At 48.1% G+C, this 27,030-nt stretch overlaps 1 protein-coding gene across 1 annotated transcript in view; it reads left to right on the top strand.

The window, feature by feature from the left end:
* Nucleotides 1-26,800, top strand: part of EPHB1 (EPH receptor B1) — a 290,260-nt gene extending 263,460 nt beyond the window's left edge. Inside the window, exons 13-16 of the mRNA XM_060149500.1 lie at nt 14,347-14,496; nt 21,074-21,267; nt 23,142-23,297; nt 26,692-26,800. Coding sequence (XP_060005483.1) covers nt 14,347-14,496; nt 21,074-21,267; nt 23,142-23,297; nt 26,692-26,800 — 609 coding nt within the window. The remainder of the gene's footprint in view (nt 1-14,346; nt 14,497-21,073; nt 21,268-23,141; nt 23,298-26,691) is intronic.
* The last annotated feature ends 230 nt before the right edge of the window (nt 26,801-27,030 follow it).

Here is a 27,030-nt window from a genome sequence, read left to right as displayed (position 1 = left end):
GGGTGATGGGGAAACCTAGCCAGGCTCCAGACCACCACCCAGCTTCAATCACAGAAGCTCCTCTCTTCTCTGTTTTAGATTGAACTTACACTGAGGTTTCCTTTCAGACAAGGGTTTTTGAAGACTATAAGTCATTAAATGTGATGACAATGGGTCATTTGCGGTCAATATTTCTGTCCCACCAATTGTCCTTTATCCAGGCCTAGAAGAGACTCTACAGATCATGACCAATGTTGGTCTTTAAGGAAGATTCAGAAAAATTTTATTACATTTCAAGAACTTCAAAGCTAGGATATTGTCCATACTGCACTTTCTTCACTGCCTGCATTTGAAGTTATGGTAAAAATGCTTTCCAAAAAAAAAAAAAAAAAATGCTTGGGGCACTCCTCTCCTCACTGGCTTCTCTGTAAGAACAACTTCAAAAGGAAATGCCATTGCTTGGTCAGAGAATTCCTTTAGATACCTGATCATTTGAAAAGGAGATTTTTAAGAACTTTTTATTTGGATAAAATTTCCCCCCCAAATTTTAACGAAGACAACTATACTATGGTAAGATTTTTAATTTTGTCCAAACCAATCTCTAGGAGGAGTGACTGCCTTCCAGGACCTGCGTTCCAGGGTCTAGTCTTAATCCTCATGTCCCTTCAGTCTCCTTCAGTCTGGAATATTTCCACTGTCTTTCTTTGTCTTTGATGACATTCACATTTTTTTTTTAAGAGTACATTCTTTTTTCATTAATAGAACATTCTTCCTTTGAGGTTTTCTGGTATTCTTCATAATTAGATTCAGGTTCTACATTCTTGGCCACAGTCTTACATTAAGTGATATGTGTCCTTCCTAAGGTATCATACCTCAAGACACAGGATGTCCATATAACCCCTCAATGGACGTACTGATCTTGATCACCCAATCAAGGTTTGCTCCAACTTCTCCAATGTATATTTACACGTAATATATATTACATATTGTTTTCTCTTGTAACTGATAAGCAGTCTCTGGGAAGACAGTTAGGCTATGTAAATATCCTGTTCTTCATCAAAATCCCTCCTCCCCCTTCCCCAGTTTTAGCATCCACTGATGATTCTTATCTGAACCAGTCAGTACTACCATGGCTGCCAAATGACCTTTTCCAACTCCAGCCAGCAGGCCAGCACTTGTCATTGACAAGAGAATATTTTGGATGGTAGTTCCATAACCCAATAAAATGTTTTTTTGTCTTGCTTGGAAATTCAACCTAATAACATTCTGAAGATCACACTCTCTATGATTTTTATCTGAGAACTTTTGGAATGACCTTTGGCTAAAAACATTAAGATTCTCATCTGTCCCCAGGTTGCCAATCCCTGTTTTAGGTTATGACCTTTCAGACTGGTCTTGTCCCATCACTGTGCCCACACCTTTGATCTAAATAGTCTGATTTACTTGAAGGGAGGTCAGATGAGGAAGTTAGGCAGACAAGCTCCAATCTGTCGCACAAATATGCTGGCTCATTAATTCCTGGTTCTCTGCCTCGTGGCTGCTCTGCTCCAGAGCTAGGATGCCCTGCCCTCTACCTCCTCGTGTCCTAACCTCACCCATCCTTTGCCACAGGTAGTAAAATACAGACCTGGAGGGCTCAGAAATGTGAAAGTCTGAGAGGCCTCAAGAGATACTGAAATGTTCCTACAGGATATAGAGCCCCTGGGAGGCTCTCCAGCAAGCCCAGAGGAGCAGTCTCTGCTTACCACGTGCAGAGGCCACAGATCTTGGGAAGTTGTGAGAGCTTCTCTTGACTTGTGGTTGAGGATTATCACCTGAAACTTTTAGGCTCCTATAAAACACTGGGTTCCCAGGCCTTGGGAGACCATGGATCTGGTGGAAATGGGAATTATTTTGGAGGGGCTCACAGTTCACCAGCCCCAGATAAAAATGGGTTCTGAACTCTCTGAAGAGAGAGTCTTAGACTTCAGCAGGGGATGCTTCCATGACTCTCACAATTCCAGAAAATTCTGGAACAGAGGCCTGGCAGTTCTAGACAGAGCTTCAAGGCTATGGTGAGATTAGGAAGGCCCTAGTGAGCGGGGCTGGTGATAACAGCCACTAAGTGCCACAGCAAAAAAGTCACGTTCAGGGTTGGAGGGGCAGACACTGATGGGTCTCTCCTTCCCACTGTGAAGAACCCAGCTGCCTTTGGGACCACCATATGGTCAGCCCATCTCTGGGCTCCCATGGGCCCAAGCAGGTCAGGCAGGGAGGCAGACCAGGGGTTTAGACCCACCAAGTTGGGAGAAAGCTAAGTCTGGGAATGCAGGGGGATCTCCAGGAGTTGGTTTTTCTAAAGAATGGGAAAACAGCATAAATTCTAAAGTAGATCAGAAAATAGATTAGTCAAGAGAAGGAACAGATAAGATGCAAGCAGCATTGGCTAAAGTCTAAATCAAGCTGGGGTCCCAGTACACCTCAAGCAAGTTCTGTAGTGCAGGCCGAGGTAGGACAACAGAATCCGAGGCCAAAAGAATGAGAGTTTGGGAACAACCTTGGGCAGCTCAGCCCACGGTCCAGCCCCCGCCGTGCTCTCAATGCTACTCGTACAGCCTGTACCAGCTTTCACATCAGTGCCCTTGTCCAGGCTGTTCAGTGGCTCTTCAAAGCCTCTGCCACATGCCTCGTGGTGTCACCCAGCCCTGCATCCTTCTCTCCCAGCAGCTGGTTTGGCTTCCTCTTTCATCACAGCATCCCTGAGCTTTCGTGTGCTGCTCAGTAAGTGTTCGTGGAGTGAATTAAGAAATTAATTAATGAGTGACACACATATGCCTGGAGATCTGAGATACCAAGCAGGAGACTGGTCAGTGTTGACTAGAGCAGAAGCCTGTGTACCCAGGGAGAGAGATGGCTGTCCCAAGACAGCTGGGCTCTACACAGCGGGAAGAAGATACCCTTCAGTTCCTGCTCTTCCAGGCTGGACTTGACGCTTCCCCAGAGGCTCTTAGTGGCTGTTATCACTGGCCCCCCTCACCAGACTTACGCCTGTCATAACCCCCACTCCCTCTCCCCACATCTGGGGAGGACTGATCCCAGACCAGGCAGGGAGAAGGGACTCATTGGTCCAACTTGAAACGTCAGCCCATCTGAAGAAAGGGACCCAAAGAAGTCTCTAGAATGCTGTATTTTAAAATATTATGGTTTTATTTTTAAAAGCAATGCTTAAAAACATCAAAAGAAAAAGTATATTTAAAGTAAAAAGTGAAAAAGACTTTCCCTTCCCAATCCCCAGAAGTCAGTCATGAATAGTTTGGTGTGTTTCCTTCCCAGCTTGTGTGTGTGTGTGTGTGTGTGTGTGTGTGTGTGTGTGTGTACTTATATTTTTAATGGTCTCAAAAATGGTCTCAATATACATACCAATCCATTCATCACCTTGCTTTGTCACTTAACAATGCATCATGAACATGAACTTTTCCCCTCTTAGTACCTTACTTCCCGCCTTTGGAAACATTTTGCTGCTGCTCCTTTAGGTTTCTTAGATTCTTTCTCAGGCATCCTTTGTATGAATGAGCTGTAGAAACTATTTAACAAGCTCTCTTTTTAAACAAGCTCTCTTTGACAGCCATCTAGGTAGCTTCTGATGTATTATTTCAAACAATACTTCAGTGAATATTCTTAAGGAGATGCCTCTGCACACTTATATAGATAGTTCTATAAAATTAATTTCAAGAAAAAAATTACTGGGCCAAAGAATTTGCACATTTAAAAAAATTTAAAGTAACGTCAAACTTAAAGAAAAGTTCCAAGGATAATACAAACAATACCCACATAACCTTTGCCCAGATTCTTTACCTATTCTTATCATTTCACACCATTTCTTTGTTATTTGCCTGCTCCTGACCAATTTTTTTTTTCCTAAACTCTTGGAAGACACGCTACATGCATCATGGCTTTTATCCCCATAAGGTAACACATACTTCAGTGTGTATTTCTGTACTTCCTAAGAAAAAGGATATTCTCTTAATAACTGTAATAGTACAGTTGTCAACTTAATTTAATTTAACATGGATAAAATACTTTTTATCAAATCTACTGTCTGTATTCTAATACTGTTAACTGAGCCCCAAAAGTCCTTTTTAGCACTTTTTCCTCCTAGTACAAGATCCAGTCCAGGATCAGATATTGCATTTCGTTGTCATGTTGTTAAAGCCTCTTTTAATCTGGAACATTTTCACAGCCTTACTTTATTTTTTATGATATTGACATTGTTAAAGAATACTGCCCCTATTTGTAATAGTAGCTTCCTCTTTGGGGGTTTGTCTGATCTCTCCTCACGATTAGACCCAGGCTCTGCATCATGCATTACATAAATGATGGTGTGTGCTTCTCAGGGTACCACATCTAAGCACGTGATGTTCATTGGCTCCTCACGGTGATGTTAAGAACTGCATATTTTAAATTCTGGTAGGAAAAAAGTTCATTTCCCAAAACGTTTTTCCCCGTGTATACTCCTGCCACAGTTTGTGAGATTTCTGCACAACCCTATCCCTTTCCTTACGCAGGCACCACCACCAGTCTTCTCAACATATGCCCGGTCAGTACACTGTGCTTGTTAATGCTTTATTTTAAAAAGAAAGCAATACATTTTTTTTTCTCATTTCATTTTGAGATACTCTTTAGTATTCTTATGCCTCAACAAAGGTTCCCCAAACATCAGAAATGCAGTAGACTCCCATGGTCTTTTGTAGCCCCAAACTCACTGGGACTTGGACAGTGTGAGTGTGATGACGGCACAGGTGGGATGGGACCCTTGGCTGAGAGTTTGGGGCTCCACGCTCTGTAAAAGCAAAACAGAAACGAGTCTTTTTATCCCCCACTTTGGGAGAGAAAAGATGCCCCTGCCCTCCATATGCAGGGACATTTATCTCCATTTACGCTTCCATCTTCTTTCCTATTATCTGCTATGAGGAAAAGGAAGCATGGGATTGGGAGTTGAAGGATCGGTTTCAAGTGTCCCCTCCACTTTCTATCAGGTGTGGACTCATGGCCACCCTCCTCGCCTCCCCCGGTTCACATACCTGATGAGTAAGGGACTCAGGAGGAGCTGGTCTCCCCGAATGGTCTTTGGGGCTGGCCCTGCCCTCCCTGGCCTCCCTCACTGCCACCAGAGAGGACAGGCAGCCCGGGGAACAGGGCTCCTGCCGGGAGACAGGCGGAGCAGCCTCACTCACGCATCTCACACGCTGCCAGCATCAGCCAGCAGCACCTCGTATGCCCCTCTGAGATAATTAAGCATTATTATCCCTATTGGCAGGTGGAGACAGTGAGACAGTGGTTCAGTGACTTGGTTATAACTGCCGGGATTGTTTGAGGGAGAAGCCGTGCCAAGAAGGGAGTGCAGTTCAGGAAGCTAGAAGAACTTAAGCTATTTAATGTGACTGATGATTTTAAAATAGCTGCTGGAGGGTGGGGGCCGGAAGAGGGGCTAGAGGCATGGCCAGTGGACGTCGGGGAGGCACCAGAAATTACCCTGCGGACGAGGAATAGACCTAGTATACCTGAGAAAATGGGTTGCCACAGTCTGTCAGATGCTTACAGAAGAGGAGGGAAAACACTGAAGGCTTAGTCAGCTCTGTGAGGACAAGGAATAAACCCCTCAGCTTCCCGCAGAGCTGGACAGAGGTCCCCAGGATGGGCGTGTAGACAGAGCATCCACCCTACCGGCGCCCTCCCCTCACGGCTCAGCGTCTGGAGCGCTGCCGCGTTGCCCTAGGAGGTGTAGCACTACCTCAGAGTGGCAGGAAGCCCCGAGTGTCTCCATACACAGAGGTGGGAATAGAATGGGAGAAGAGTGGGTGCCTGCCTGAGGGTCACAGGGGAGACACTTGGGACAAAGGTGGGGAAGCCATCAGGGCCTGTTGACAGAGACAGGAGCCACAGAGACCTGGTGCCAGGTGTCACTAGTGAGGCAAACAGATGCACTAGAAAAGGAGAGGAGAACTGTGGTCTCTAAGGGCGAGGCAGACAGGCAGCAGTGAAGCTGTGGCGATGGCAGCTCCAGGGAAAAGCACAATTCCTTCCATGTTCAGAAAAGCAGCCAATACACCCTGGACCAGCCTGGGCGAGGAAGGGTAGAGAGCACGGTGACTGGCCACCCTCGTCCTCAAGCCTGACCATCCCGTTTGCTGGCCCTCCCCGCCAACCTGGCCATTCCGAGGTCACATAGAGGTTCACCCTCCCACCCCACCCTCTTGGGGCCCAGGCTTGGGGGTTGCACCAGGGGAGACTAAGCCCCATCATCCCTGCCAGTTACCACTGTGGAATTCCCCACACAGTGCCCTCCTCAGGGCAGAAGTGGTTTTGTTCTCTTTCCCTCTACTGACCCTGACCTTGCCCAGAGAGGCTTGTGGAATGAATGAAGGCAGCATGTGAATTTTTAGCCCTTGTCTCTCCACCCTTTCTTTTTAATTATAACCTCGAGAAATGCTGTGTGATAAAAAAATATATAGTGAAATGCCCACATCTCAGCCATCGGGGGCTATTTTGGGGGTGGATAGTAAGAGACAGCTGTTTGCCCTGACAGTATAGTACAGAGAAACAACGTCTGTTTGGTTGAAGAACAGGGTTTTTTTATTATTTTTTTTTCCAGCTGGGAAACGTCACCAAGTGGCCTTTCTGTTCTTCACACATGAAACACACACTATCATCCGCATATTTTTAGTTAATTTATGTCCAAATAGGCCTTTCTCTCGCTGCTGGAAAATGATGTTTGGGCTGCAATTACCTTTCCAGCATCTCACAGAAGGGTTTCAGCGCTCACAAAGCTCAGCGGAGAGGCAGCACGTACCCCACCGACTGTAAATCTCTCCATTTGTAGCTATTCAAATCACATATTTTATTACGAGTACAAAATACGTTGTGTCATTCATTTTGGAGGAGCAGCTAATGCTTCAAGAAAAGCTTTGAAAAACATTCTATTTAGAAACAATTTTGTCTGCAGCCAATGCATTGTGTCTTTTGGGGTTGTCTTTTCTCCCAGCCCTTTTCTCTGTTCTGTGTGCCACTTGCATGACAAATGAGATCATCTTCTCTCCAAAAGCTCACCTGTCCATGCAGCCGGTTTCCCACCTAAAGTTCTAATTCTCTGTATGTTGCATCATAATCCTTAGCATGGTAATAAATTACAGTGTCACCATCAAGATCGTGGCTTCTGGAAAGAAATAAGCAGCGGGGCCAGATGAACTCTCTCAGAAGATTGAGAGACTGTTTTCATGCAAATTCCTGGCATCCTGGGGAACTAGAAACAGCCTCTTTATTATATAGACTCAGTTGCAACCCAGCAGCCAGAAGCCATTTCCACTGGCTCTTAGAAGCCGGTAATGCTAGAGAAAGATAACCTTTTTGGCAGAAACTTCTTTTTCTTCTTGGCTGATACGGGTCTTATCTGGAAACATCACTTTGCTCATTAGGTTGGGCATAATGGGTCAGTGTACTTTCCAGAGTGCTTTTAAATAGAGACATTCATTCTAAAATACCTTCTTAATTTAACACTTAGAATCACGTTAGATCTCTGGGTCCAAAGCAGTGGACGGTGACTGGGGAGCAGTGGACGGTGACTGGGGAGCAGCGCACAGTGACTGCAGGGCAGGAGGAGTGCGTGTCCCATGGATGCACCCTAGGGCAGGGCCATCTGTGTCTGAACTGTCTACAGAGGGCTGCACAGAGCCAAGGCTGATCAGCCACATGGTCAGGATGGTCACCGCTTCAAGGGGGAGTGTTCAACCTGCCACTCCAGAGGGCCACTTGCTCTATGTGATGTGAACTTCACCCCAGTTCACCCTCCATTCCCCTTGAGTCATAGATACACTGGACAGAAACTTTGAGGAAGCCAGCTCATTGCCTTTTTCCCCATCATTTTAAGATCTTTTGCAGTTCAGTGCAGTAAGGCAAATACTTGCCAAATATAGGCTACTTATTCTCTCACCTGTAGCAGGCATCACTCATTAGTCATGGCAGCATTCCATGCTGAGCCCAGATGAAGCCTCAGAATCCTTCTCAACCCAGCCATTAACAACGACCAGAGTTGGTATATGAGATGAGACTTCACTCAGTCCATGACTTATGCTGGATTGATCTATGCCAGTGGTTCTTAAAGTATAGGAACCACACTGAGAATTTGTTAGAAATGTAAATTCTCAAAGCCAATCCCAGGACTAGTACATTTGAAAGTCCAGGTTAGGGCCCCTGTGATGTGTGTTTTAACAAGGCTTCCAGGAGAGTCTGATGCACACTCAAATTTGAGAACCACTGCTGCAGGCCAGTGCTTGTGACTAATGACTGCTCATTAGAATCACCTGAAGCATGTTAAAACTTACCAATGCTTGAGCACCCCTCCCAGAGATTCTGAAGAAATTAGAACACCCACTGGCATTAAATAAGAATAATAATAATAACCTTCCCCAGAGTGATTCCCAATGGGTAACCAAGCTTGAGAAGCACACGCTAGTATTTATGGGTATGTCAGGAAAAGGGATATTGACATGGCCTTCAGCTACTGTTGTGCAATTAAGATAAAGCTCCCCAGGCCTGGAGTGGCCACCTGGGTCTGTGGACACTGCTGGTGGAGTGAGGGTGGTTCTCCCTCAGGCATGTCACGCCTCTCCAGTGAGTAGGGGTAGTGATGTGGCTCCAGCACTGCCTTCTGACTGTTGTCCCCGTGTCCACATCCGTGGAGATGCCAAGGATCTGTCCCTCGAAGCCCTCACCCCACAGCACTCACATTGCTCAGCAAAGGGCAGTCCTTCAAGGAGTAGACTGGCCGGGTCTGAGCAACAGCGCTGAGGAAGTATTACAGAGGACCCTGTGGGCTTCCACCTAAATGTTAGAGGTTTCCCTCACCCCCAATAGTAGCCCATGGTGGATCTGCCACCTGGGAATTTAACAACAGTATTTTTAAACTAGTGCCTGGTAGAATGGTGTATACTCAATGTATTCATTCCTAGGGCTGCTGTAACAAAGTACCACCAATTGGGTGACTTTAAGCAGCAGGATTTTTTTTTTCTCTCCCAGTTCTGAAGCCTAGAAGTCCAAAATCAAGGTGTTGGCTGGGTCATATTCCCTCCAAAGTCTCCAGGGAGGAGTCTGGTCCCTGCCTCTCTCTCCTCGTTTCTGGTGGTTGCTGTTGCTATCAATCTTTGCAGTTGCTTGGCTTGTAGGTGCATCACTCCCACCACTGCCTCCATCTTCACTTGGTATTCTCTCCTACATCTCTGTGTTTTCACATGGCCTCCTTATAAGGACACCACTGGCTGGATTTAGGGACCACTCGAATCTGGTATGACCTCATCTTTTACTTTATGTTACCGAGCAAAGGGCTTGCTGCCTGACATGCATAGAAGCCAATACCATGGAACCAGCATTTGAGAAAAGAAAAGGCTTTATTGTGAGGTTAATCAGCAAGGAGACAGGAGGCAAGGCTCTCAAATCTGTCTCCCTGATCCAGGGTTGGGTCACAGTTCTTCGAATTAGGGGAGGATGGTTGGTAAACGGAAGCACTGGTGGGGCAGGTTTTGATTGGAGGGCTTTTGAACTTGGCCATTTATGGTAAGGTATGGTAAAGGGGCTTCAGCACAGGTCTTCATGGACAGCGCACCCTTAGTATCTGAAAGGGTTCCAGCATTCAGGTTCCAGTCATGTCCCAGTTCTTTGGTTCTGTGGGGTGGAGAAACTTTGGTTCCGGGTGTTATTTGAGATCGAAAATTTCTCCTCTGTGTATGCTTCAGCTGCATGAGTTGCAGTTTTGTTCTGTTGTCTCTGAAAAACAACTCAGTATATTGCTAGAAACAGAATGGGGCCAGTTTGGGGCTGGTTACAGTTACATCCCAAAAGACCAGATTTCCAAATAAAATCAGGAGTTTAAAAGTTGAACGTATCTTTTTTGGGGGTGGGGGTGCATAAATCAACTCACAACTCTCAATAAATTCTTGTTTAATGGTAACAATAATATACTGGGTGATTTACGTATATATAATGTTGGATCTTCAAAACAACCCTCATATGTTTTATATATTACAAACCTATTCGAGAGTGAGCATTGTGAAATTCAGGACCATTGTGTGATGATCTCGGTCATAAACCTATCACTCCAAGGGGATTCCTCATGAGGCACGATTCCAATGATTCCATGATCATGATACTCAATATTCATGAGTGTCTGGATTCCTGTTACATCCCTGCTGAGACTTCCTCTCACACATGATGGGGGAGAAAAGTACTGTAGCAACGCCCAGACACACAGAAGCATTACCCTTATGGGCATCTCTAGGATAAGTAACTAGCAAGGGAAATCAGTCCTCTGCTCAGACTTTAGCCTGGAAAACTCCACAATTGGGTGGGTTCTAGAAACGAAAGCTACAAGCTGTGCCTATCTAATGTCACTGTGGCAAGGCAGTGAGCTGTCTGGGTGGCACTGGAGATATCCTTCACTCCTTGAGAGTAGGGTTGAGTCTCGTCACTGCCAGGTTCCCAGCCGGGTGCCAGGCAGAGTGGGTGCTGCATAGATGCTTGTTGCAGGCTGGCTGAGGCTGAGGGACTAAAGTACCTCTATGCTGGAACCTTCTACCTGTTGGCATCACTCTTGGTGGCAGGTGTAGATGTAAGTTATCAGCACGTGCCCCTGCAGATGGCTAGGTTAAAATTAATCTGCTGCCAGACATCATCTCCTACTTTATCAAATTACACACACACAAAACACACACACGATCTTTATAGTTTGTCTCACACCTGAATTAAGGCATGATTATCCTGAAGCAAACTTTTAGAGATGTTAAACTTTTGAAGAATTTCTGGGCAGCACAACCATTCAATGCCAAGCTTTACCTGGAAGGTCAGTGTAGGAAGTACACTGATAGCGGTGAGATGCCTCTCCCTCCGCGCCTCTTCTCCCTCCCCCACATCCCAACAGTGCCCCCCTGATGCAGCTCTGGGGGAACCAGGTCCCTGCCGAATGCACACCTGCGACTTCAGCATCCCTGGGGGCATCGAGTCATCTGGTGCTTTGAGGAACCTCTGCAGGAGACAATGCTCTCTGCAAGCCCAGTGTTGTCCCCTCTTGCCCACGTGGGCACAGATTCCTTCCAGAGAGTCTCGCCTTTTCTCCATCCCCTGAGAATTCTTCCCTCATGCTTCTTCCCATCCAACAGAGCAAACCACTCCTTCCTTATGCCCCTTCCTCATGCCTGCATTGGTAATAACTGGGACCCTCAGAGAACTTTGCAGTCACAGGAATGCCTTGGCCTTGGACTTTCCAGTCCAGACTCCTCTTCTGGCAAGAAGACTTCCCTCACTAACAGAAGCCCTGGTGGCTGCAACACTATCCCACTTCCTTTACTCCTAGTCCCCTGCGTGGAGCTGGTCACATCCTCTACATTAATAGATTTCCTTTCATGTCATTGAAGATGGGTTAAATAATCATCACCATAATTATCTCTGAGCATCAGAAGGCAACGCTGATGACATGATGTTTGAAAGGCTGAGAGGAAATCGAAAACTCCCAGAAGGAAAACACCCATCCCCATGCTCCCCTGGCTGCCTTGGAGGTCAGCGCCCCCTGCTCTCATGGCAGGGGGCCGGTGGTGACAACCTGTCACCTGCCTGTCCGGCCACTCTTCTCAAAGCCTCTGCCACCTGCTGGGATGGGGGCGGGGTAGTGACAGGCCAAACTCCGTGTTCAGTGAGGCCCAACAGCGCAAGGTGGCAGGAGGGCTGAGGCGCGTCAGTGGGCCTGGCACTGCTACTTGACATGCAGGAGGGAGGGCTCAACAGCTGTCACTGGTGGCCCCTGGGGTCTGCTCCAGACTCGGGAGAGAGGACACCTTCAGACTCCCACATTTCCTCTTTGAAGTTCAGAAGAATCACACTTTCGTCTCCCCTCCCTCTTCCCTCTGACACAAACAGATGCATAAAAGATAAGCCCTAACTCTCTTTTACCCACAGACCTACACGGCCAAGTTTTCTCTCTGTCTCTCTGTCACACACACTGGTAAATTGTCACTCACAGAGTCTCATTCCCTCTCTCTCTCTCTCTCTCTCTCTCTCACACACACACACACACACAAACACACACACACACACACTCACACTGATCTCTCCTACCTCAGGTAACCCAAGTGTATTGAGAGACCAGAAACCGCTCCCCTCTGGGGGAGCCCCAGGCGCCCTCCAGGTGTGGCAATACCACTTCCCCTAATGGGGACACACAGCATGGGGTCCCTGCGCTGTCAGACACCTGCCTCAGGTGTCTGACAACTCCCTGTTCGCTGGCTGAGTTTTCCACCTCTCTTCCCAGCCATGGTACCGAGGAGATAAAGCCAGTAAATTCATTCATGTTTTGGGGAATGGTGAGAACAGAGCCTCCTGTTGCCTCGCAGCCCAAGCCTGCCCTCCAGGCATTTGTCACGTTGCTGGCATTTGAGCTGAGAATGTCTCCCACCACAAAAGCCTGCCATCTCCTGGGGGAAATCAGGGCTGTCTTCTTGGCAGAAAACTGGATGTGTGCCTGGGGAGGTCGGGGCCAGACAGCCTTTATTCCTCCCAGACCCCGGGTAGGAAACCAGGTAAAAATACACTTTGCAGTTTGCTCCTTTTTCTCTCACTCATGCTCAGATTAACCACTTATATATACTTTTTTTTTTTTTTTTTTTTGCGGTATGCGGGCCTCTTACTGTTGTGGCCTCTCCTGTTGCGGAGCACAGGCTCCGGACGCGCAGGCTCAGCGGCCATGGCTCAGGGACCCAGCCGCTCCGCGGCATGTGGGATCTTCCCAGACTGGGGCACGAACCCGTGTCCCCTGCATTGGCAGGCAGACTCTCAACCACTGTGCCACCAGGGAAGCCCTCCCCTTATACATTTTTAAGGTATTTTTGCTAAAGTCCAACACATGTTTCTGGTGATTTGAACAGATCGTGGGAATGGTCAGTATAAAAATAACCTCCTTCAGCTGAGGCAGGAGGCAGATGAGAAGGGGGAGGAGATAGGGATCTTCAGGTCTCATAGCCCAGGCATCGCAACGGGGCCGTGGGAGTGAAGTCCAATATTTGGCCTGGAGAATTGAAAATGAGGACCATTTGCTCTAGAGAATGATGAACTCCACCCCCGTAAGTGGCATCAGTGCCCTACAGAGCTGCTCTGCTCTCTGCTCCCCTCTATTTCCCCCGTGAGAGTTCCGTGCTCTAGCCATCCTGCATTGCTGGCAGTTACCATCTTCTCTGTTACCCCAGCATCTGCACATGCTGCTCTCTGCCTGGACTTCCCTCCTCCCCACACTCTGCCTGATTAACTAGGTACCACGTGTATAGCATGGACCCTCTATGCCAGGCCCTGCCCCAGCACTAGATGGAGCGTAATCCACTTATCCTCACGATGACCTGACTATGTAAGTGTGATCACTACCCCCATTTTGGTAATGAGATACAGAGGCACAGAGAGGTTAGGTAACTTCCCCTAGGTCACACAGGTAGAAAGGGACAGTACTGGTATCCACACCTGGCCAAAGGCTTCAGAAAACTGCCCTTCTGACTGCTCCTGTCCACCTTCCCTGACCCCTTCCTATGTTAGGGAGTTTCCTCTGGTTCTCAGAACACCCCATATCCACCTGGCCTCACCCTCATCACTTTCCACCTTGTTAGCAATATGTATTGTTTCTATTTTCTTGTCTGCCTCCCCATGCCTGCCCAGCTTGAGGGCAGGGCCCCTGGCTGGCTCAGCCCTGGGACACCAGCTCCTCAGACAGGGCCTGGCACAAAGCAGTGCTTCTTGCCTATTTGTTGACGGGGTGCATGGATGGATGGATGGATAGCAACGCCTTAGGTAAACAAAACAGGCCAAGTTCTGGCGGACAAACAAAGGGCCAAGCAGAGAGCCGAAGTGGAAACTCCCAGGGTGGGATCGGAGGGTAAAATGGAGAAACAAACCTAAGGGTGGCCCTTTAGAAAAATGTGTCTGCAGCTCCGCATGTCGACCTGCACAGAAGGGCAGGGAGGAGAGCCAGCATCTATCCGCTCTGGGCCCGGTAAACCCAGTGCAGCTGGGGCTGCCTGCAGGCTGCAGAGTGAGGAAAACCTGTCCCCCAGGGCTGGAGCACAAGGCAAGTGGGGCAGAGGGGCGGCGCAGCGTGATCTTGTAGTCCGGGGTGTCCCAGGAGGTATTACCAATCACTACCTTCGTGTTTGCTTGTTTTGCTTCCTTCTGGCCCAAGTGTTGTGACTCATACATGCTGCGGGACAGCAGAGCATCACCTGCCTGTCACGGCACGGTGCCCACTTTATTCTCACGCACCTTCAGGTAGGAACCCTACGGTTGGGCTGACCAGGTTTCTCCTTCCCACAGGGAGGCAAGATCCCCGTGAGATGGACAGCTCCAGAGGCCATCGCCTACCGCAAGTTCACGTCTGCCAGCGACGTCTGGAGCTACGGGATTGTCATGTGGGAAGTCATGTCGTTTGGAGAGAGACCCTATTGGGATATGTCCAACCAAGATGTGAGTGTCAGTGGCACCTGGCTGCTACAACCCTTACCCCAGGGGTCCCACAGGCCATGGCATGCCAAGCCCACCTATCTGTTTTCTGCTTGGGGCCTCAGAACGTGAACGTGAGGTGTCCAGGGCAGGGGATATTGGATCCCCTTGGCACCAATATTTGAACTAATCAAAGAGCCCAGCATGACCCCAAAGCCTGTAAAGATGCCCAGGGCAATGCAGGAGACAATGGGCTGGTTCCGAATGGCCAGGAACCATGAATAGATCAGGCCCAAAGTGAATCAGGAAATTTTACCCCACTTCAGAGCTCCATCATCACGTGTAAAGGAAGGGAAGCCGTGCTGGTGGGAGGGCGGGCCTGGCTTCCAGGCTGCTCTGCTCTGACAGATGTGCTGTGTTGAGCCAGCTGCAGCTTCTGTCTGGGACTCACACCTCTCCGCTTTAAAGAGAGGAATTAATCATAAAAGCCCTTCTTTCCTGAGAATCCGCTCTTCTGGGAGTCTGTGTCACCTGTCAGTGAAGGAGGTGCTGAGTGAGAGTCCCAAGGCTGGTCAGCTTCAGATGGGCCTCAGGAGGGGACCTGTCTGAGTGGAGGTCAGCAACAACCCTCCAGGCCACTCACAAGGGACAGGGGGAAAGGAAAGGGCCATCTGAGATGCTTTAAGCAGAGGCATTTTGGGGAGGTGTTCCAGAGGGGACCCTTTGCTACATAATTACTAAAAGGTAGGAAGACTTTGAGGATGATTTGCTTTGGTAAGGTCCCAGTCAAAATCCTACCTGGATTCCCCCACTGCCTTGGACCCTGGGCTGTTCCCCAGGGCCACTCCTCCTTTGTGTTCTGAATACATGCCCTCCCCTTGGAGAGTCTGCAGTGTCCGTGTTACCTCTGTTCTCTGCTTGCTCTTCCCATCACCTCGGGGGACAGTTATTATCTTTCCCAACTTCCAAGCAAGAAGAGGCAGAGCTGGCCCAGTCCAGATGGGGAAACCAGCCACCCCATAAGCACCTACAGAGTGGGTAGGCTCTTCGTTACTCGTAAACTGGAGAAGTCTGCCCCCAGCCAGCCCTCTATCCAGACAGACATTCCGAGCCATGGCTGTCGCTCATAAGGTTGAGAAAGGTGGCCATCTGGGAGTCCAGGAAACACTTTCCAATGAGCCAAAATGGGAGCTGGGTGCTGCCGTGACAGTGGGTAGAGTGGCTTCAGCCCAGAGCAGGTGAAATGGCTGCGTCCTTAACCAGGTCCTGCTGCCGACCATGTGTGGCATCTAGGTCCTCTATTATCTCTGATTATCCATGCTTTGTCTCTGCTCCTGTAGCATGTCAAATCGGTAAGTGTTGGAATTGATGCCAAGGCTGCTTTCATGAAATCAAGTGCACCCTGGTTTTGTCCATACTGTCAGCTAGATGAGTAATAAACGTTAGCCGGAAAACGCAGACCCATTTTGTCCTGCCCGGAGACTGTAATCCGATTAAGCTCAATTCAGCACACATGGAACGGATTATGAAACTCTGACAGGCAAGATTTGACATTCAAGATATTCTCAGCAAATGCATTCACCTCTGCTGAAAACAAGTGAAGTTTCTGATATTAGACTTCCAGAATTCCCAAATCATTCATTCAACGAACACTCAGGGTATGCTAACTGTGACTAAGCATTGTGCTTGTCGGCTCTGTTCTTGGGGGGGGGGGGTTATAGCCCAGTGGCACATACACAGGGCTGTGGGAACATTTTGGGGGGAGGTAAGGAAGGTTTCCAGATATTTGACACTTGAGCTGGGTCTCAAAGGGAATAAGGACATCTGCAAAGTAGCTGTTTATTCTAATTTTATTGTATTTCTCCAAAATAAAGCCTCTCAGCATTGTTCCAAGTACCATTCCACTCTCTGTGGAAGGCGGAGGGTGACTTTTGCCCATTCAGAAGGTATCTTCTGACCCAGCCTGGGAGAGAGGCAGGAGGGGCTCCCAGCAGCTCGGGCTGCAGCCCAACTCATCAGAAACCACTGAGGTGGTGGCAATAAAGGATTTTACAGATGACAATTGAAAGGCTTTACGAAAGAGAATTGCAGAGGCAAGTCAGAGTGCTGGTAATTGGGCTTCCGGAGCCCAGGAAGGTCTTTGAACATGTACAGAGTTTGTCAGCCAGAGAGAGAACTTGGAAGTTCTACGGCTTGGATCTGATTGACAGAGATAATGAGAGTGGCAGTGTCTGTGGGGAGAAGCTGTGGTTTTATTGAAACATCAGAGCTCATCTTAACCCCCTCTGCCCTGGATCCTCCACTGCTCTGAGCTCCTCCACTTTTCTCCCTCCGCATGGAAGGTCGAGGAAGCCCGCCCACCGCCCAACTTCACTAATGAAAAGTGCACGTCTGGGGGCAGCCAGGAGCCCCTCTGGGGACAGGAAAGCAAGGGGAGGGGCCCTGCTCCTTTCCCAGAGGAGCTCCAGCCCTGGTCCCCAGTCCAGACCACCTGTCCCTGGTCCCCACCTAATACCCGCACCTGCCATCTCGGGGTACAGGTGAGCAAAGGCAGCCCTCACCCCATCCCGTTGCTGCAGACCATTCAAAGCAAGTCAGCCCTGCTCCGTGACAGCTGCCGAGACTGGTTCTCGCTGCCACACTCGCCATCACCTTCTGTCTGGAGACGCCATCTGATCTCATTTCAATCTCCAGTCTTTTCAGCATCCATTTATCTCATCCTGTTGTGGACCAAGGAAAGGGGCCCAGGACTCACTCTGATTTTTCTATTCTGCTCAGCAGGACCCCCTCTGCCCCCAAGCTTGGGCCATATCTTTCTTCACAATGCAGACGCTGTCACTGGCGTTTGGACTGAAAGTGGTTCTCCTGCCTCCTACCTGTTTTCTCCATACCTGCCAGTGAAGCAGGCATGACAGGGAGTGATCCCAAAGCCCCATTAGAGGACTACAATTCCTTTTTCAAAATAACGATGTTTTAATTCGATTGTAAGTTATATGTATTTGGAAAATTTAGAAAACACCCAGATCCTTAAAAAGAACAAAAATCTCCAAAGGCATAGTGCTTCAGAGAAAGACTTGACTAGATAAATATTACCCACACAGCAATTAATGACGTAGTACTTTTTCTTTGGAGTGGAGGGTAAAGCTTTTGTTTTTTTCATATGTGCAAGAAGCGTCAACGCTCCCAGAGCATCTACTCGAGTAATCACAACAAAGTTATCTAGAAGAAATAGCAAATAGGAATTCCCTGGTGGTCCAGTGGTTAGGACTCTGTGCTTTTCGATTTCTCACTCCCAAGGGCATGGGTTCGATCCCTGGTCAGGAACTAACATCTCTCAAGCTGCGAGGTGGGGCCAAACATTAAAAAAAAAAAAAAGAAAAAGAAATAGCAAATGGAATAAAGTCCCATTTGTAAACAAGAGCATGGGAAGGGGGCTCCTCTATCCTCTCTCCTGAAAGGTGAGATACAGAGAGGGAGGTGGCATTTACCAAGTCCCCACTACATGCTGGGAGCTTCCCAAACACCATCTTCCTGGACCTCCAGTTGGCCGGCAGCAGAACAGCAACCCTCTTTGAAGAGAAGACCTCCACTGTGATAGACGTGGCCGCAGTGACAGCCTCCATGTGATGATGGGATTCTTTCTACTCATATGTGTGGTGCTCAATGCTCATCACCTCACTGTGTCATTTAATCCTTCTAACACCCCCATCTGTGCAGTTTCAGGAAGTCAACTGACTCTCCCAAGTTTCTGGAGCTAATAAGAAATGGAACTAGGATCTGAACCCAGACCTCCAAGGTCTATGCCCTTGATGGCAATGCCATACCATCACTAACACAGTGCGTGGGGCTACACTCCTGTGGACCTGCAGGGAGGAGGAATCAGTGACTCTCTGATGTCCTCTTAAAAGGAAAGTCAGCACGTCAAACAAACAGAGGAAGTACAAAAACACATGCCAGGATGGTGTTCCAAAAATTCCAACGAGGTGGCCTGCAGAAGAGATGGGGGAAAAGCAGCTTAGTGGCGTCCAGTCTAAAGCTCACAGATGGAAGAGTCGGCACGTGCCTGGGTCCCCAGTCTCTCGATGCTCTGCCAGGAGTGCTCGGGTCAGCTGGTCACACCTCTGAGTTGCGCCCCCTTAGCGGGCTCCTTCCTCTTACGGGCAGATGGGAGAGTAATCTTGTTGGGGGGAACATTTGTGTTTGGGAATCTGGTCATCAAATAATTTGGGCAGCAATGCCAGCGGTTTAAGGGGAACAGGAGCTTCCCTACACTGGAAGACTTTGGGGGCCCCTAACCCCCCAAAGAAGTTGAATTTGGACACCAGCCCCTCCTGCTGGTCCCACCTAGCTTGTCCTTAGGCAGCCCAGAAAGAGCTCGTGGGGCCATTCAGTGGGTAATCCCACTTGTCCCCTTGGTGAGTGGGGACTCTGTGACAGGGCCCCTTAATCTGGCTGCTTGGAAGGAGCTGGAAAGGATGCCAGTTTTAAGCAAGGCTATTCATCCTCATGGATTACTTGGTTTAGCTCCATACCCCTGTTTCCTACCGTGAAGACATCAAATAGCTCCAAGGACTGTTCTCCAGGCTGAGATTCCTGTGGCATCCCCACAGAGCCTAGGAAGAGTGGGTCTCAAGGTATTCAAAACTTAAACTCAGGGACTTCCCTGGTGGTCCAGTGGGTAAGACTCCACGCTCCCAATGCAAGGGGCCCAGGTTCGATCCCTGGTCGGGGAACTAGATCTCACATGCATGCGGCAACTAAGAGTCAGCATGCCGCAACTAAGAGCCCACACGCTGCAACTAAACATGTCACAACAAAGATCCTCCTGCATGCTGCAACTAAGACTCGGTGCAGATAAATAAATAAATAAATATTAAAAAAAATTTAAACTCAGATACCCCTGTGATTTTTTTCCCAACCCTATCCCTTACTAGCTTCGTGCCCTCAGGCAAATGACTTCCCTGTTTGTGCATTTATTTCCTCATGGGGAAAATAGGGCTAAAATGCCCTCCTCAGAGGATAACAGGTAATTTGACTGACAACAGTCTGGCTAAGATAAACATTTGTTAGTGGTAGAAAATATTATTCAAAAGTGCATATTCCCAGTTGCTGTTTTTTTATAAAGTGGTCACATTGGTGTGGCTTGTATGCTTGTTTGTTTTTCTGCCACATCGAATAGAAGGAATAATACACCTTGATTATCTCTAATGACTTCAGGTTATTATATTATCTCATGCCCCGTCTCATGCCCTGTATCCTGTGCATAGAATTTGTAAAACTATAAACTGATTGAGAATGTTCACTTTCTGACCAATTTACAAAGTAAAAAAAAAAGAATAATCAGTTGAAATGAATCTGACATTTTTTAAAGTAGAGGCAAAAATACCTGAAAATCCCTGAACTCCAAATTATTCCCTATGTTGTTAAAGGTGCTTTAACTGTTTATATTAATATAAAGTCAATGCCTAATTATTATAGAAAATAAACATACAAAGAAACAAAAAGAAAAACACAAAGGGCATTCATGTTTCTACCTGCCCAGAGGCAACCACCGTTAGTTCCATGATACAGATCCTTCCAAGGACTTTTCTATGCATGTGTGTAATTATTAGTTTTTGTTTTGTTTTGATTCTTGCTTTTTTACAAAAGCAAGCTTATACCATACCTGCTTTATACCATACCTGCACTTATGCAGCCTGCTGTTTTGCCTAATATTACAATGTGAGTATATTTACATTTCAATAGGCACATTTTTGTAACATCTTAAGGCCTGCATTGTATTCCTGGGCTTCCATTGTGTTATAATAAATTACAGAGCAGGCATAATTGTTTTAAATGAATTGGAAATTAAGAAGTAAAGGGTGAAAAACACAACAATCTGAAGAACAGAAAAAGGACTTAAAGATCCTAAAATCTTTGCAAAACTGTCCCCTGGAGCCTGCGAAAATTAACAAAACCTGATTGGAGATATTCATGTTGGATCACCTTGTTATTTCCACTGTTGTCATTGTACCGAACCAATTTGTTTAACTAGATTATCTTCTACCCAATTCCTGTCGCTGCCTCGTGAAGGTTAAGGCAGAAAGTGCCTAGGAAGCATCTAGAGGGTCCCTGGCATGGAGTAGGCTCTCCATCAAATTGTGATCCCTTCTCCCACTTTCTTTTCCCGTAGCAGTGAAAGGATGAGGTCACGACGGGCTTTGGTGGGTGTCCTTCGCAAATAGTTGGCACGTTTCCCATGTGCCATTGTTTCATCTGCCCTGGTGCCACCAGCTGCCAATAAGGCAGAATTGGGCCTGACGTCCTCTCAGGGAGAAGCTCAAACCATTCTTCAGTAAACATTTACAGCCATTTAGTGCGTGTCAGGCCCTGTGCCAGGTGCTGGGGACACAAAGGCACAAGAAGAGGGGGACCCTGCTTTCTGGGAACTTAGTGTAGGGGGAAAAGCCAAGTACATGTAAAATCTCTTACTGTGGGAGGTATAGGAGCACAGAAGGTGGGGCGCCTGGGGTAAGGAGGCTCCATCCTCGGAAGCTAATTTGTGAATGACTGGCTGGTTGCTCATCACCAATCACACCTGTTCCCATGTGTGTCACTGCAGGTCATCAATGCCATTGAGCAGGACTACAGGCTGCCCCCACCCATGGACTGCCCAGCTGCTCTACACCAGCTCATGCTGGACTGCTGGCAAAAAGACCGCAACAGCCGGCCCCGATTTGCAGAGATTGTCAACACCCTGGACAAGATGATCCGGAACCCAGCAAGTCTCAAGACTGTGGCAACCATCACCGCCGTGTGAGTGTAGTGGAACCGGGTGGCTCCTAGGGGTGAGTGGTCTCACAGTCAGGCAGGGCCCAGAGCGAGGCTCCTAGCCTTCAGTCTACTGAGATCAAGGGGGAGACAGCTGAGCTTATCCATGGATGGAAGAAGTTCCAAGACTCTTCCCTTCCTTTTTCTCTTCTATCTCTCTGAAATATTCCCTGCCTCCAGCATGCGCTGTAGACAGATGAAAAGATAACATATCTGTATCTCTACCTTCCATTGGCCTCAGATGGGCTGGGCACTGGGCTCTGTAGTAGTTGAGTGTATCTGGTCTGACTGGTATGAGACCCCACTTGTGGGCAATCCTGTTTCAGGAAGGCACCCCTTCTGTTAACCACACCAGCGCATGAGGCAGGTGGAGCTGCAGACTTGGAACCTTGGCCAACCTATTAACAGGTAAAGGCCCTGATTGATGTGGGACAAAGAAATTCAGAGCAGTTGGATTTGTTATAAGCAAATGCACAGAACTGTCAGCTGTCAGCCACAGTCAGCTGTACATCACTCCTTTACATTTGCAGAGTGAACTCATTTATTAATTCATCCTTTCGACCAGAGTTTATTGGGTGCTTATGTGCTGAGCACTGTGCCCTTGCTGGCTGTATAGAATAAGCAAGATAGACATGCCCTCATGGAGCTTAGAATCATTTAGGAGCAGCGAACATTAATCAGATGATTGCCCAAAGAAATACAAATTGAGACTTCACTGGCCAGTGCGGCAGGGAAGCGCCTGATGTTTGGAGAGCATACACCTTGGTCTGGCGTCAGGGAGGCGACCCTGATGCCTGTTATTTTGGTTGCGAGCTGAGGAGGGAGGGTGCGTTAACTGAATGAAAGGAAGATGGGAGTAGAGAGTCAGGGTTCCAGATCAAGGGTACAGCATGTGCAGAGGCCTGAGTGTGCGAAGGACAGGGCCAGCGTGTTGGGAGTGCAGTTTGTGGGGGGACCAGGTGGGGACTGGGGCTGGTGAGGTGGGCGAGAGCCAGACACTCAGAGCCTTTAGGCCCTGCTAAGACTTCGGAGCTTGGTTTTCAGAGCAATGATCACCCACTGAAGGGTTTGACATGAATCAGGTCAGGAGTTGGGTTATTGTCAGGATCACATCTCCATATTTTAAAGAGCACCAGGCTATAACATGGACCTGTTGTTGAGGGGACCATGAAGACAGAGTTGGTAGGAGGACATGGCAGTAGTAACCATGGTAGAGAAGAGAGCATCTTAAGTCAGGCTAACGGTGTGGAAAGAAGCGTTGAGTTTGAGAGATTTTGAAGGTCAAATCTTTATGACTTGGTGAAGGGTTGGGCATGGGTGCTGAAAGAGGGCGATGTGAAGATGGTACCCTGATTTCTGGACTGGGTACCTGGGGTGGGGGGTTCTGCTTTGAGAACATGCCCGAGAAGGTCAGTGGTGGGCTGCTCTGTTCTATTTCTTTCAGTTAGCTGAGGACGGAACCCGGAGGAAAAAATGTTACCGATAGATTTGGAGAGGTTGCAGTGAACTTTATATATTTGTTAAAGGAGCATATCTTTGGTTGGTGAAGCTCTTAGATTTCAGTTTACAAAGGAGTTGTGGTCCTTCTCTTCCTTTCAGACTGCCTGCTGTGCCAGTCTGCCCGTCTGGGCTGACCGGCATGGGACAGAGCCCAGAGCCAGGGGGACTGGCCACCCGGCCTTGAGAAGACATGCAAGCTCAGGATTGTGTAGGGAAGGAAGGGTCAGCCTGGGTTTCCTGCATAATCCTCATCTCACCAAGGGTGCTGAACCTCCGTGAAGTCTGCCGTCTGCCCAGAGTGTGCCTCTGCCCATGCGCCCCTGCAGCTGTGGGGTCACCTGCTCCCCTCTGTCTTCCAGGCCTTCCCAGCCCCTGCTCGACCGTTCCATCCCAGACTTCACTGCCTTTACCACCGTGGATGACTGGCTCAGTGCCATCAAAATGGTCCAGTACAGGGACAGCTTCCTCACCGCCGGCTTCACCTCCCTCCAGCTGGTCACCCAGATGACGTCGGAGTGAGTGACGGGAATCACCTCTGTCCGGCCCGTGGGTGGGGTCAAGGCTCCTTGCCTGCAATCACCCGTGGTGCAAGTCATGCCTTCTGGCCTCATCCTCAGGGCTCCACCTCAGCGCAGAATCGGACCTGGTGGGGAAGCGCCTTGGGAAGGCGGAGGGCTGGGGTGGGGAGGCCCAGATCTATTCTGGGTCCCAAATGAGAGTTCTTCAAAGTCACAGCCATATGTCATTTGCCTAATCACTGAGAGTCTCTCCTCTGTTTAAGTTTTTAAACTCAGCCCATCAAAGAGAGCATCCAGCTGGAAAGAACACAGCCAGCCAGCACTTTAAACAGCATAGCAGGAAGAGGCAGAGCCTGATTCAGCAGCAATCTCCGATGTACTGGGAGCCTGTTTTCGTGCTTAGACAGCGCTTGTAAATAAGCCGACGTTTCCATCCCCCACTAGTTATTTTCTAGGCTGCAACCCCCATAAGAGTGTGGAAGAATACAAAAACTAAAATTATTCAAATCAGATGAGAGCCAGAAAGGGTCTTAAAGGCCCACGTAGTCCATCATTTCCCCAAGAATGTTCTGAGCGGTACCCGCTCTGGGAAATGTTAATAGGTTCTCCTTGGAAAAAAGGTCCCATGGTCAAATAAATTTGGGAAATACTGAACACTTTAGCACTCTCTTGGAGAGTCACTCCACATATTAGCATTGTAAAGGCCATAAGAAATCCCGAAGTAAAGAAACCCACATAAAATTATTAAATACCATGGAAGCGTATTTCGGAGGGGTGGGGTTTTCTGGGCCTGCATTTTGGGAAATCTCTATCTAGTTCCACCCCTTCTATTCAGCGATTCAGAAAGGAGGTGATGTTAGTGCCTGAAGACTCGGCCATCAGGAGTGACAAAGCGGGAACAGAAGCCTGCTTTCCTGACTGCCGGGTCCATACGTTCCAGCCTGTCCATCCAGGGCCACATGGGGCCATACTTGGCTATACACGCCCTGGAGTCACCTGGGCGTCTTTAACTACTGATGTCTGATTCCTACACCCAATGTAGATCTTCTGATTCATTTGGTACATGGTGAGACCTGGGCATCAGGATGTTAAAACTCCCCAGGTGATTCTAATGTGCAGCAAAGCTTGGGACCCACTGGACTAGAGTGGGCAAGTCAAATTTTGAATACACACACACACACACACACACACACACACACACACACACACACACAGAGCAGGGACCTCACCAGCTGCCCGGCTGTGACATGCACTAACAGCACCAGGGTTGGTAGCCTATGACACACAGTTTCCCTGACAGAGGATAAATCAGTCCGCCAGGCAGTTGACAAACACTTATTGATCACCTGTTCTGTGTCAGGTTCAGTGCTGGGTGCTGGGATTCCCTGCTGGGGCAGGCCCGTTGCTGAGTCCCAGGGGAGAGGCGGGGGTCATCCATCCTGAGCAGTTGAGCCCCAGGGGGATGGCTTATTGAAACTCAGCCTTCCAACCCAGATTCCTGCTCTGCAGTCAGTATTCATAGAGTCCAGCTTCATGTCTCTCAAGTTTTTTTCTTGCCTGAAATGATGGAACCTCCAGTTTCTCCCAGGAAATGACTTGGATGTGCCTCTAGCCTTGGATCCACTAAACACCAGAATTCACTTTTTCAAACCTGAGTTCATTTCCTGGTGATGCCTAAAAACGTCCTTACCATTATGAGTTATCGTCAGACACCAAAAATAAACACTAACCCCTTCCCAGTGGAGAACCAGCTTTCCCAGCCCACAGAGCTGAAAAGCATGCCTGGGCTCAGGGGCAGAGTGGGCGTCCATGAAGGCAGGGCTGCGCCTGCTTTCCCACTGTCATGGGGCTGCGTACGAGGACCATCATCACCCGATCCCCCACAAACTGAAGGAGTCAAATGAGTAATTCCCTCAGTCTGGGAATAGCCACATGAAGAAGAGCTAGAGGAAAAATAAAAGGAAAGTGAAACTGAAAAGTAAGGGATTTACTTCAAAGTAAAAAATGTCCACACACTATTGGAGCACTCTCGTTTGCTACTTGAGAGAAAAAAGGCAGGAAAAGAATATGTGTACGTAAATAAAGTAGATTGAGGGACAATTTGTGAATTCAAAATCCAAGCATACCTCTCAAACTTGTGTGCTGAAAAGACGTGGGCAATTTGACAATCTAGACCAGTGACAGCCCTCGGGGGGCTGAGAGCCAGCTGAAAGGAGGGGTCAGGAGAGCCCAGGCATTGTGGACGGGGGCCCAGCACAGGGGCCTCCTCATACACCTTGTGCACAGTGCACAGAGCGATCTGCTCGGCTGGGGCAGGGGGGGTCCTCAGGGAATACAGTCAGGACGTTAGAAGAATTCTGAGAGCAGCCCTGCAGGGTGGCTGAGAGCCAGGCCATCCTGAATTTGAAGCCCAGCTCCTCCACTGCTTACCTGCTGTGTGATCTTGAGCATGTTACTTAACTTCTCTGAGGCCTACTCTAGAAAGGGGCAAATAATAATAGTGCCCACCTCTTGGTTTGTGCTAAGAGGTAAGTGGAATAGTACATACAAGGCAACTGGCCTATTGTCTGCCTGCAGGACACACATGAGAAATGATGGCTGGTAAATTATTATCATTGACTCTGAGTGGTTTGACAGTTTTTATGAAATGCTTCCATAGGTATAAATAAGTTAGTATATGGCACATGGGAAGCACTCAAGTACTGTAATATTATTAACTAAAAAAAGATGTATGGGTCTCCCCAAAGACAAGTGTAAGCCATGAACTTGTTCATATTAAGATTCACAGTTCAGAGATGAATCCAGTGCAAATCCCTACCCTAAACATCTTCCTTGGATTCCTGCTCGGGCAGATATTTGAAAGTTATTTTGAGATCACCCTTCTTAAAAATTCATGACGTTAAAATTCAAACAGAGGCAGAAAATGGAAACTCAGGGGAAAACATCAGAAAACCAGGCAAGCCTCACATCTTTTCAATCACAGTGGGCGATCACTAATTTAGGCAGAAACCTCACAGAATAACTGAAGCCCCATACAGTGTGTGCTTGCATTGTTAAAAAAAAATAGCAGAGGAAAGTTCTAGCCCACCTAGGGTCATGGACACAAGGAAGGGCTGCTCCAGAACCCGCAGGCAAGCAACAAGGCACAGCACTTCCAGGGTCATCTAAGTTGGAGGGGGCATTGGAGGTGGGGGCCACTGCTTGGAGGAAGTGAGATAGAGCAAGAGAATATCTAGTTAGGTGTTTTTCAGACTCGGGTAAACTTGGGCTCATTAGAGTTTAAACCCTTTTATTTGCCTACCCCACTATTATCAGGAGCTTGCCTTCTGTGACGAGTTTTGATCTGTGAAAAGCACTAACGTGCCTTCTTTTGTGGCTTTTTCCCACCTAGAGACCTCCTGAGAATAGGCGTCACCTTGGCAGGTCATCAGAAGAAGATCCTGAACAGCATCCTGTCTATGAGGGTCCAGATGAGTCAATCACCAACGGCAATGGCATGAGAACTCTCGTTTTCTGTGGGGAGGAGAGGAAGGAAAAGGACCAGGCTCGGGGGGAACCAGAGGTTGACCACTGTGGAATGTCCTGGAGAGACTGGCTTTTCAGCTGAGAAATGCATTCTCATCAACGAAGAATAAACTGGACCTATTCCTAATAGGCAACCTTCATTTCTCAGTGACAGACGCAGGTTTAAGATGACGTGGGAAACCAAATATGTAAGAATAAAAATACA

This window comes from Lagenorhynchus albirostris, chromosome 5, assembly GCF_949774975.1.
Source record: "Lagenorhynchus albirostris chromosome 5, mLagAlb1.1, whole genome shotgun sequence".
Classification (NCBI taxonomy): Eukaryota; Metazoa; Chordata; class Mammalia; order Artiodactyla; family Delphinidae; genus Lagenorhynchus; species Lagenorhynchus albirostris.
This window is presented reverse-complemented; position numbering and strand designations above follow the sequence as displayed.